The sequence below is a fragment of the Thermobia domestica genome, chromosome 11 (genome assembly GCF_964235325.1).
Source record: "Thermobia domestica chromosome 11, izTheDome1.hap1.1, whole genome shotgun sequence".
NCBI classification, from domain to species: Eukaryota; Metazoa; Arthropoda; class Insecta; order Zygentoma; family Lepismatidae; genus Thermobia; species Thermobia domestica.
In genome coordinates, this window is record NC_137464.1 from 197,573,895 (window position 1) to 197,586,807 (window position 12,913).

General features: G+C 36.2%; 1 protein-coding gene across 1 annotated transcript in view; it reads left to right on the top strand.

Annotated features, from left to right (window-relative positions):
- Window positions 1-12,913, top strand: part of LOC145663722 (otoferlin-like) — a 189,817-nt gene that overhangs the window by 145,991 nt on the left and 30,913 nt on the right. The window contains exon 14 of the mRNA XM_081729805.1: window positions 7,096-7,281. Coding sequence (XP_081585931.1) covers window positions 7,096-7,281 — 186 coding nt within the window. The remainder of the gene's footprint in view (window positions 1-7,095; window positions 7,282-12,913) is intronic.

The window sequence follows — 12,913 nt, forward strand, 5'->3', positions numbered from 1 at the left end:
TCCACATTGTGTGTTTATTTTTATTTTGTGTTGTTTTAGCTTTGTATATGATCTGTTTTAATTTTTACCTGTAATAACCATTTCTTTATTTTATATTTGATCTAATTTTTATTCCTTTTAATCTGTTTTTAGAAGTCTTGACGCTGTTCAAAGATTCTATTTTAGAAAATCTTTTATGATCAACATGTGTTAGCCATTTGCCTTTTCGTGACGGGGACAAAAAGTTAGCTGCTGTTGTTCCCATCAAATCAAAAACTTCGATATTTAAACCCAACTTTAACTGACCAAGGATGGAAATAGTTCCAAAACGAAGTTTTCACTTTTTAGGTTTTTGTTTCAACTATGTCAATCGTAGGAAGGATCGAGTCGAGTCGAGTCAGTGTGATTTTGGAGGGAAGTCAGAGGACGTCCAACTATTGAGCTACATTGTCCAACGATGAAAATTATTTTTTGGTGAAGAATACTGCAATGTCTATAGTAGCGGCTTATTAGGAGCTTTTCCTGCTGTATGAGGTAAGGTGGTCTTGGCTTCGTTGTACTATAAGTCCATCTTGTTCGTCCTGTCTGCGTTGCATTAGTTGCTCCGCCTTCGCGTGTTTGCACTTATTTAGCCTCTTTCATTCAGTTTGCCTTGTTTAACAATTGAGAGGCGTGTTGTCATGAATGTGTCTTGCCTTGTCTCCTTGTTGCAGGTTCTCGTGTGTGTATGTATCGGAGGTTATGTGGCTGTGATACTTGTTGTTTGTATGATGTCTGAGATTAGACTTCGTGTGTGCTTCTAATTGTTTTATGTTTGGACAAGTTTGTTAGTTTAGTTTGCTATGTAGGTGTTTGCTTGTGTGGTTTTGCCATTGGATGATGAGTTTTGTGGCTTTTCTGGTGGCTTGGTTTAGTGCTTTTTGTTTGCGGGCGGGGGAAACGGATCTGTTGCCATGGTGAAGAAAGAAGCTACTCAGTTCATGACGGTGTGTTTGCTGTTCCTATGGCTCGATTTGTCTTTGTTTCAATATCTGTAGTGGTCTCTTGTGGTTCTTGTTTGTCGTGGAAATCTTGACTCAAAAGGAAAATGCTGCGAGTGATGAAAGCTCTTGAGGATTGAATATGTTGGAAATAGCTTATCTAGTTTGGTTGTAGCATTGTTTCTTTGGGCAACTGCTGTCTCCTGTCCTGTGTCCTATCTGCTTGCATGTGGCACAGAACATTCTGTTCACAGGGTAGTTGCATTGTTTTCTGTATCTGTCTTCACAGCAAAAGCAGACTCTGGGGAGAGTGCGGGCGTATGTTCGGTGACCATAGGCGTAGCAGTTTTGCCAAGGATTAGGTCTTGCAGTTCTCGATATTTTCATATATTTTTTGCAGGGGCTGAGTCCTTTCCCTATGAACCAGTTGATGGCCTCGGGATTATTTGAGAAGAGTCTAAGTAGGGAAAGGGGGACCTTGTAGGCTGTATGCGTGTCAAGATGCAGAAATCAGTGTTTTTGTTAGTGAGATTATTTCACCTTTGGAATGTCTGTACCTGTCACCACACGTGTAGATATGCTGTTTGGGTACTCTACTTTTGCGTTGTTGGCCAGCTGCAAGAATCTATCCATTTGCTGTCTCAATATCTTCTTGTGACTGTATTGATGTGTATTTGTTTTTTTAGTAAAAAAGTCTTTTGGCGTATACTTCTCCTGGAAGAAGCCCAATGCTTCTAGAGAGATGAAGAGCAAGTGGAAGCTCTCATTAGTTTTGGTGAGTCGCTCTCGCAAGTGTTTCCCGTGTTCAAGGTTGTATATTCTTGAACACACAATCACAGGCGTTAGGTTCATAAATGTATGCAGAGAAGTTGAAGTAGTGGACTATTGTGTGTAGTGTGTTGGGTGAAACTGGTGTTCGTTCTGTTTCACTGTCCTGTGCTAAGTGTGAATTCATCTTAGTGCTAGTATTTAATGTTGTGTTCTTCTCAGTCATTAACATTTGTGTACTTCACTAGGATATTACCATTTGCGTTCTCTACGTCGGATTTCTCATTGCTATTATTTGTGTTCTGCTCTGTTTCTTCTTCATTCTTCCTATGGCGTATTCTTGGCGTTCCGTTTTCTTGAATTTTTTCTCACCATTGCGGTGAGGTTTGGGGCCAGAGGGGTGCTATAGCAGTATATTGGGTATGGTGTCAAGTGGCTCGGGAAAGGGCCGGACATGCTGGTTGGGAAGGTGAATATGTGTAGAGCCAGTCCATAGAAGGAGGGTACTTTACTCCAGCTGTCGGCAAGGCCTGTACAGATAGGGGATCAGAGTGAAACTTGACATTCATTGGGATCTCTAAAAGAGAATACTCTTTACTGCACCAAAATCTGACTAGCGTATACGATTTGTGCTAACAATTGTTTTGGTTTTGTTGAGACACAGATGCAAGTATTTTCTTCCTTCACTGAACTGAGCTAAAGCGCTGAATCTTTTCTTCATATTAATTTCTGAAAACTGGGAAACTTTCATTCCTACATTTCATTTACTGGCTGCGGGAGCTAAGATTTGCTTTGACCGTTTCCTCACATTTATGTTCTCGAACTGATATGTATGTTCATCTTAGAACGCCTAACCACTGAGCTAATAAGAGTAAAGTAATGCAGTATTCGGCAGGCGAGTCAGATGATTTTTATACGGTACCGACAATACTGATTAGAAGTTAAGTGATACAATGATATTTAAATGTTCATCTACCCAAAGCATTTTGATTTTAGTTAACATGGAACAATGGTTGGAAGAACGCTGTGCTTTTGTGATTTTTCAGAAACAATGAATCTGTGATTGCTAAGCACTATGCTTTTCGGCGACACTTTCAGATTCACAATAATAAACGTGTTTCCACACGAAATACCATTTTACTGTGGGTTAATAACTTTCGTGTGACGGAACTCGCTCTCAGAATATCACCACTAGATACTGTACATAGCATACGGATCGGACTTCCGAGGACATTGAACGAGTTCTACAGTCTATTCAGTTATGCGGAGTTCTAGACGATTGTCAAGGAAATAAGTTATAGTCCTGCTGTTGAGGAATAACTCGTGTCATCGAATATATTCCATCATAACTTGCGTTTTTAGTCTTACAAATTTGTTGTTGAGCAAATGATAAGCGCTGGCGACAAGGTGAGCAGAAGAAACCTTTGTAAGCTTTTAGTAACAGTTGTGACAAATGAAATCTTAAGTCATCTCTTAACATACAAAGCGTTTCTTCTGCAAGGTGATAATATACAGAACTACCAGTACTTAACAGAAGTGAATCTTTGCCAGCTGGACAAGAGGCCTCTGCACAGTCCGAAGATTAGTGTGTGATCTGGTCTTATTGATCCTTACTTTTTGAAAGGCGATCAGAATAACCACCTGGCAGTGAATTCAGAGCAATACGACAAATTAAACACGTTTGTTGAACGTGAGTTACATCCACATGGTTATGATCCTCAACTATGACCTTCATGTTTAGTCAATCGAATCCTACTTCACAACATCTAAACGAGGTGGTGTTGCGTAGAGGAGACATCGAATGGCTCTCAATATCCCTGATATGATCGCGTGTGATCTTTTCCTGCTAGGTTACATGCAAAGTGAAGTTTTCGAAAGCCGTCCGACATACATCCACATCTTAAAGGAAGCCATCAGGAATACAGCATCTGGGATTCTCAGGAAACTCTACGCAGGGTTATGCACAACTTTTAAGACCGTCTTCAAAAGTGTGTTCTGTAACATCCCATCCTTTCGAGTTCTTGGAAAACGAAGAATGGATGTGTACAAGGAGGAAAAATTGTATATATTATATTTATATTATTATTTAAATTAATATTGTTAAAGTTTGTCATTTGTTAAAACTATTAGTTCAATTTTGCAAAAAGTTTTCTTTTTAAAAAAAGAAGAAAAGAAAAAAATGCATGAAAATTTAAAAGGAATATGTAAGGAGGAATAGACTGTAAATTCATATACTGTGACAACTGGAGAGAAAAAAAGAGCTTTGCGCGCGATCGTTTGAGGGACGTGGCTTAACTCGCCGATTCTACCTGACAGCGTAACACCTGGTTACGTTGTCTAGTATCTTGTGGTCTTCCGGAGATGTGGAGTTGGCTGTTACGTGTTCTCGGCTTAGATTGTGTGTGGCAGTAGGACATGTGGTTAAATACTTATACTTGGGCAAATCGGAGTTCCGTGCCAGAGAAGTTAATATTGTTATTCATTCTTTTTGAATTAAGTGAGTTATTCTGTTACTTTTTGTGGATTTGTGGAACAAGTTTTCAGTGATTCAGGAAGAATTTGGGAAGAAAAAAAGTTGCTTTAGTGCATTTGGAAAGTTAAAGAGTCGGAGAGGGAAAGTGAGCATTGAAAATATAGTGTTAATAAATCTCTCATATTGCTTTATTTTCCGAGCTCAGAGAGTGGATTCGACATATATTTTATGTCTGTTTTCTCACACCTTTCTTTCTGAAATATTTCTTTTTTTTTTTTAAAAAAAAAAAGAAAATTAAAAGGAGAGAAAACTTATAGTGTTGGGCAAATCTTATTTGAGTCTAGAGCGATTACTGGTTTAGACCTCGTTTCTACCAGTAATTCGAAAGAATTGTCCAATGGTGAAACTCTGTAATGACGTAATTTATTGTTTGAATTGGTTTGAATCACGAAAGGTTTAAGAGCAAGCTATCTGGCACTGAGCAAAGAATTGCTATCGTTGTTACTCCTTCATTCAGTCAAAGAGGCCAAGTTTCCAACGAAAGGAAGGAAGTCTGTAGGTAAAGCTTTAAGTAATCTGATAATAGGTGAGTTGCTACTTTGATTTCTATTTAAAAGTAGTTGTGTTTCGTTAAAAGTGTGGATTTGGTGCGGTTGTGTGTAGTTTTGTCTCCGAAAGGGATTAAACTCGCGGACCTTTGCATTTCACTAGTAAGAAGATTCCTCCCTGATTTAAGTGGCGATACTCATTTTCTAATTTTTGTCGGAAACATCGGATTAATACTTGAACCATTTCCAGATCCAGTATTTCTATTATTTAATTTATGTTTTTTCTTTGCAGCTATTTAGCTATATATTTAAACTGATACGAAATTAACTATTTTTCTTAAAATACAAATATTTTCTCGATTTTTTCTCGAAAGTTGTCAACAGGGTTAACATTAGCTATTTTGAACAAGAAGAATTTAGTTTGTCAATTTTTGAATTAATATCAATCAGAGATTGTCTAAAATATTATTAGAAAACTGATTTAGTAAAAATTTCAATATTTAAAAATTCAAGAATGTGATTCGATTTGAGTAGTTGAGTTTCATAGAAATGAACAAGAGATTTATCACTTTCTAAAATTCAAGATTTAGTGAGATTATTAACTGGGGGAAAATAGTTGTTCCGATAGTTATTATTTTACGTTTGAACTTAGTGTATATGTACTATCCTAACGATTTAGCACATATACACCTCTCACGTTTGTCAATAAAATTGTTATATTTCAAACTGGAACATTGTGTTGGTGTTTATTCTGTTTATGTTTAATGTGTTTGCCTTTGCCTTGGAAAGAGAAATATTGGATCTGTGATTTCTGCCTGTACTTTCGAAGTAGATTTCGCGATACGGCTCGACCCCGCTCTCCCAAGCCCTCTCTGCCAGGCTTTGTTATCTGAGCCCAGGTTGACAGTTTTTTTTTATATTTCTAAATTTTCTAACAGACTCTTGATTTGGTTTCGATTAGGCGAGGCTAGGTGGAAGGGGGCGTTACAGTTCGCAGCAATGGCGACCACCTCGCGAACATGAGTTTTTTAAAATGAACATTTGTATTCAACATTCCCTGAGAAGACGTGATTGCAAAGCCCGTACCGCCACTTCCCTAAAATACTTTGAGCTGTAGCACAACATATATTAAATTCAGGTTCTCTCAACAATTATTTTTGCGGCGAAGAATCGTCAGATTCCGTTGCTGCATCCTCTTTAATGGTGTATTATGATTATTAGATTTGTTCAATAGGCCCACAACCATAGATAACAGATTCAGGATTTGGAGTAAATGTTTAGATGGTCGAATCTGATTGACTTGAACAATGCTCCGATAGTGTGGATCATTGAGCTTCTTCAAATATATATTTCTTTTGACAGGTAGTTCATCTTGATTCAATTTCTTACATTGATTGGCCTCAAAAAATTCCCTCCTTCCTTACTTCGAACTTATTTTGGAACATCTTATATAAATAAATAGTGTTAGAGCGAGAACTTATAAAAATCATTATAAGTGTGGGCATTCTCCATAAAAGATTCGTTAGTGTTAAAAGTGTTCATATCGTTTTTGGAAAACGTCTTCCTTTAGTTCCATTCAGGGGTAAAAGAGGATCTGAAAAGGTAGGAGGACGGTAGGTAACGGCATAACGCCACGCCGTCCCCCTGCCTATCTTCGTCCATTGTAATCTTTTAGGAACTGGGGCGACGCCTTACATATTTTTTGGAATATTTGGGACGGCGTTCTCCTGCACTTTTTACCCCTGGTTCCATTACTATGATGCAGTAATATCATGGTTGCCAGTATCTGTAGCGATTTCGAACTTTAGAAAACTGCAGTATTGTGTATTTGTTGTTCGACGGTGTTTATTCCTTTATAAATTCGAAGCGTCTCTAAGTTACTTTAGAACACATTTCTTATGTCCATTTCACTTGTGTAAGAAACTACAACTGTAAGCTTGCGTGATTCTTAACTTTTGAAATGAAATGAAATGTATAAGTTTACGTCCCACAATTAGGCACCGAAAGTGATGATAATTAATGAAATTATGGTATGAAGGTGGGGGAAAGCGGAAAAATCAGGGAGAAATGAACGCAGGTGGTATTTGTCCACCACAAAGTTGATTTTAACGCAAGCCGGAATCGAACCAAAACCTCACGCACTAGACGTGAGTGATCCACGACTGAGCCACTGCGGCCTCTGATCTTCAACTATTGAACACCTCAACTATCTAACATTAATTTCCTCAACTATTCTCAACAACTATTCTAGCTCCTCAACTATTCTAACATTAACTTAAAGTGAACTTTCGTTTCTGTATGTGAATATGTATTAACAAAATGAAATTAAAAGCACTTTATTCTACAGTACATAACGCAGGCGAGGTCAGTCCCAAGATGGTGGATACCGATGAGGCTAAGGGTCTACACATGGTTTGGGTATACAAAAGATTACAAGCAATGCATGTCTGGTCTTCCTCCTGGTTTTAAAGCCCATAGAAACAAAACATCAAAACTAAAGCTGCCTTTGTTCCTGAAATACACAGAATCACATGTAAGTAATGATAGCACATAAAATTTGATATAATATTTTTACACATTTTTATCCAACAAGCTACATTTAAACTAATTGCAGTTATATTAGTATACATGTATTTGGAATTTGAATATACTAGGTAAAAGAATATAACACAATCTAGAGAAGAACTTGGGTTTCCAAATGTAACTGCATTTTACACAGTCCATTGGTTGTTTAAAAATTACATTCAAATTAATCACACAAAGAAAGTTTAGACGTAAAGACTTTTTTTAAAACATAAAGGGACCCTTAGTTTATGTCTTTCTTCTTTTAGTTCAGAATCGCCCACGAGCAACACACTTCAATGCAATCACAGATGTATTGTCAGTCAAACAAATAAATGCATGTTTTCTGCGGGATAATATCTATCCCCTTGCTGCTATGAAAATAAAATACTACGCATTACCCCATATCATTTCGCCAGTAGCTTCCTATTTGCTGATCGGTTAAAACAGTATTCCTGGCCATCGTGGTAAAAAATGTATTTGCTTTTTCGTGCATTGTACGAAAAACATAAAGAGTGAACGTAATAAAAATGAAACTAGGAAAAAATACAATGCGATGTAAAGAGCTTGGACTCTTTGCCAAATCACTTAATGTAGTGTTTTCCTTCTAAGTAAGTCTTGATGGTGTAATCGGTAACACCGTGGGCTCAAGTTCACGGGGTCCTCAGACCGATTCTCCCTGAAGACATACGTTTTTTTTTTTACAACAATAGAAGTTTTTAAAAATTATCCAGTCATCCGAGAAAAGGAAATTCTGTAGAAACACATTTCATTTTTGTATTCACATTATCGCAAAACAATATGATCATTTCTTGCATTTCAAACCATAGACAATAAGTTAGTGAATAATGTTTTTCGGTCTTTTATAAACAATGTCCAGTGTGTTGTCGTCGGCAGAGCTCTACACTGTAGACGTTAAAGTCGCAAGTTTCTGAGGAAAACAGTGTCCACTTATTATTATTATTATTATTATTATTATTATTATTATTATTATTATTAATATCAATAATAGAATGACAAAAGAAGGAAAGAAAAACACATAGTCGAAGCTATTGATAGGAACAGAAGAGATATACTTTATATCAGATTCTTTTTATGTTTACAATGAACGTAATAATATTATTACATATATAGATTGACAGATACAATTATTATTTTACGAAAACAAGAAATGGTGTATAAATATTTATTAGCTGGTAGTGGTAATGAATTTTGTTTCGCCCTTCTTCTAGATAGGTTGAGTTGATTTTGAGTTTAACGCCCCTTTCAGCAGCAAGGCTATAGGAGATAGGACCTACTGGTTAACGTGGAATCCGAACCACATGAGCTCCTGTCGGGAATCGAAGCCGGGTTTTTCTAGGTAGGAAGGTGAAATGACACCTTGAATAGAATCGATCTTGTGACTAGAGTTCTAAGTTCGATCATTATTTCTAATTTGTGTCATTCCTTTCATGCTTTATCAACTTGTCATGTAGCGTTAAAGCTAATAATAACTTATTGGTGAAATCACGTGTAAAATTTGAAGACCAAGTTAGTTGTGTAAATTTGCACACAGATTGAGGTAACGAAACCAGATTAATGTGCGTATGTCTCTGCTCCGGCCACCCTCCCTCGTAGATTATTCGATAGCAAGGTAGTCTGAAGATTTTGTAGTTCACGAATCGATTCACGCGAACACAGAACTATTTTTGTTTCTTGAGCATAAGTAGAAAAGGGAAAAAAGAATAGAGACGTATGAAGTTTAGAGCTAACAAGTAAGACCGAACCCAAGGTATGGGTCATTACGTGATTTGTTTAAAGAAACAATAAAATGGAGGAAGTTGTTTTGCCTGTGTCTAGGAATGGAGTATAAATAAAAGAAGAAACTACACTTCTGTCCAGAATTTCTGTCCAATGTCTTTCAAAATTACATAAATAAAAACAAGTCTCTATATTAGGATAGAAAATGTTAAATGTCTTCTTAGAAATATGCAGAAAAAGGAAACCAATATTTCCAAAAAATAAACATTTCTGTAAAAAATTAAGAAGTAAAGAAGTTATCATTAATAAAAGAAATCTCCGAAACTCATCGAAAAATTCGAAGTTCCATTTTCGTAAGCGTGGCAAACGCGCGGCGAAATTTACAGAGAGAGAGAGAGAGAGAGAGAGAAAACTTTATCCTTTATTAGAAATACAACGTAAATCCTTCATAATCTTTGTTAATATATATATATTGCACAGCTGTAATAATAATAATAATAATAATAGGTATTAAACATTTTATACGTAAACGAAGAAATGAAAAGAAATAAGCCAAAGAATATGCGAAGCGATCAGCCAATTTATGGTAGTGATTTTCTGATATGCGTCTACTAAGAGAGTGAACCTTAACATGCCTTCGTAGAGTATACGGTTAGCGCGCGGTCCGTATGTTTTGTTTCTATCCACGATCATCAGTTCGAATCCCATACACTACGTTGTTTTTTTTAAAAAAAAGAAGCTTGATTCTGTCAATTTCTTAAACAGCAATATTTGTTCTAATAATGTTGCTTAGTATTATCGTATTCGTTCTAGTTTATATGAATATTTCTAAATAGTCCAGAATTACGTCCTTTAAATAAAGTATTACAATTATCAAGAATTTTATAAAAATAGGACTCTTCATTTCTAATCATTATTGTAAATGGAAGGGGAAACTTATAAATATTTGAAATGGTAATTAACATATGACTAAACTTGAGTGAAATATTACTAAAATAAAACATTTACTCCGAATAGTCTGCAAGTAATTTGTAGAAAATAATGAACATAAGCTATTAGTTGTTAATTAAAAGTGTAGTAGCGATAGTTCTAAACCCAAGTAGAATATTCACTCTTTGCTTCATGAAAATAATAAACATTTTGCAAAAATAATGATCTTTTGGCTGTGAGGTAAATATTTTAGTAAATAAATAAATAAAATACATAAAAATAAATAAAATGTATAATTTAATCACCGTGACTTGATAGCTGATTGCGAGAGTGAAGATAATGAATATAACTACAAACTGTTACAAAACTAGGGGTCACAGTGGCCCACTGGAAGCAGGCGGGACTAGCTGAGCAGCCTGAGATGTTAGACTGACGATCGTGAGGTTTACGAGTGCCTTTTCAAGGGAGCAATTTTAACTGTCCTCGATTTTTCTGTGTTCATGTCCCTGTCGATTCTAGTAGTCCTGAAATGTGATTGAAATAGGGAATAAGTCAGGAAGTTAAGAAACTGGTAGAGCGTTCACCTCTGGTGCATAGGATCTCTGTTTCGATCCCAGCTCGCGCCAGGTGAACTTTGTAGTGGACACAGCGCGTGTGTGTGGTTTTCTCTGGGTTCTGTTTTCCACACTTTCATTATTCCACCATTTCATTCATTTCTCATAACCACCGCCTCCTTTACCCTAGTCGGCATAACTATGGGACGTAAAACAGATTAGTTTTTTGTTAGAGGTAAATTACTGTAAGTAAAGTAATGCAAAAAATTGTAAATAAAATTTTGTATCCTCAGATAAAATATTAGATTTCAACCCTTCCCGTTGGTCTAGCGAGTTGCACGTGCGCCTTTGGTGTATGCGGTTCCGAGTTCTATTCCCGCTAGAACACAACAAATAATTACTTTTTCATTTACTCTTATTAATTGTCTATCATTTTTTACCTGTTCTATGGAGATAAACGTTGAAACCGGAAATGATTGACTTAAACAACTTCCGATTTGAACAGAGGGTAAACAGAGGAGATGAAACCTATCCTTGGGACGGTGAATCTATTGCAAGATCCGTTATTTCTTTATCTTTTACAATTCTTCTTCTCATACCTGTCGACAGACGGACGGACGATAGTTGTTCTATGAGTCTTTAGATACTTATGCGTAGCAAAGTTTGGAAGTCTCATACCAAAAGTGAGCCTTATTCCATTGTGCATTAAATGCCAATTTTCAGTATAAAACAGTAGCTTCTGCCAGAAAACAAAACTGGATAATAGAAGTTCGTCTGAAGTGAATGACGTGCGAAAACTTTGTCGTTTCTAAATACATTCACCTGTACTTGATTTGTGTCATAGACTTCATGTAGAAAAGAGAAGATTGCTTAATTTGTATTAAGACTACTGTGCTAAGCACAAGACAGAAAACGTAGGCACGAGCTACAAGCTAGTGGTTAGATGGTAACCAGGTAATAATAATAATAACAATAAATGGACACTGTTTTCCTCAGAAACTTGCGACTTTAAGGTCTACAGTGTAGAGCTCTGCCGACGACAACACACTGGAAAGTGTTTATAAAAGACCGGAAAACATTATTCACTAACTTATTGTCTATGGTTTGAAATGCAAGAAATGATCATATTTTTTCGCGATAATGTGAATACAAAAGTGAAATGTGTTTCTACAGAATTTCCTTTTCTCGGATGACTGGATATTTTTTTTAAAAACTTCTATTGTTGTAAAGAAAAACGTATATCTTCAAGGGGAATCGGTCTGATGACCCCGTGAACTTGAGCCCACGGTGTTACTGATTACACCATCAAGACTTACTTAGAAGGAAAACGCTACATTGAGTGATTTGGCAAAGAGTCCAAGCACTTTACATCGCATTGTATTTTCCCCTAGTTTCGTTTTTATTACGTTCACTCTTTGTGTTTTTCGTACAATGCACGAAAAAGCAAATACATTTTTCACCACGATGGCCAGGAATATTGTTTTAACTGATCAGCAAATAGGAAGCTACTGGCGAAATGATATGGGGTACTGTGTGGTATTTTATTTTCATAGCAGCAAGGGGCTAGATACTATTCCGTAGAAAACATGCATTTATATGTTTGACAGACAATACATAACCTGTGTAATGTTTTCGTCCTTGCCAAAATATATTAGAGTCCTTTTCAGAACCAAGGATATATAATACATAAGCCTACTGTTTAACCCTACAATCAGTAGTGTACACAGGAATTTATTTCGGGAGGGGTCCAAACTCAATATGAGGATATTTTATATTAAAACTCCTAAGATTGCCCCTAAAATTATTATAAATTTACGCAAAAGTCGAAATTTAGATGGGGTCCGGATCCCAGGATCCACTCCATGCGTCCCTGCCTACAATACATTTTTTCTGTGAAAAAATAGTTTTGCAAGAGAAAAGAAAAATGAATAACGCTAGTACCGGTACGCTTAAAGTGCCATTTAAGTGGGAACTGTGGAATTAAACTAGCTTCCAAGTTCCTAATCTGGTTCAACATGCATTTGCAACTATATATCGCTATGTAGTGTAGTAAAATTCATGACGAGACGTATTCTGATCCGGACCAAATGAGCAAGGGATAACAAACACCCGAATGCCCATTACACAATTGTTAATTAATACTTTCAGGCGTAGTTTAACTAATTCCAATAAAAGTGAAATGAGAAGGTGGGAGGAATCCTAGTACAATATTTTACTTCACATACGTTGTTTAAATTTTGTGTTAAAGACTTCCATATAAGTAAGGAATACGAATCATTTCCTATAGATACTATTTTTCAAACTATATAAGTAATCTGGGGTGATATACGGCAGGCATGAAGGAAAATTTATGAATTTAAAAGGAATCCTCTTTATAAT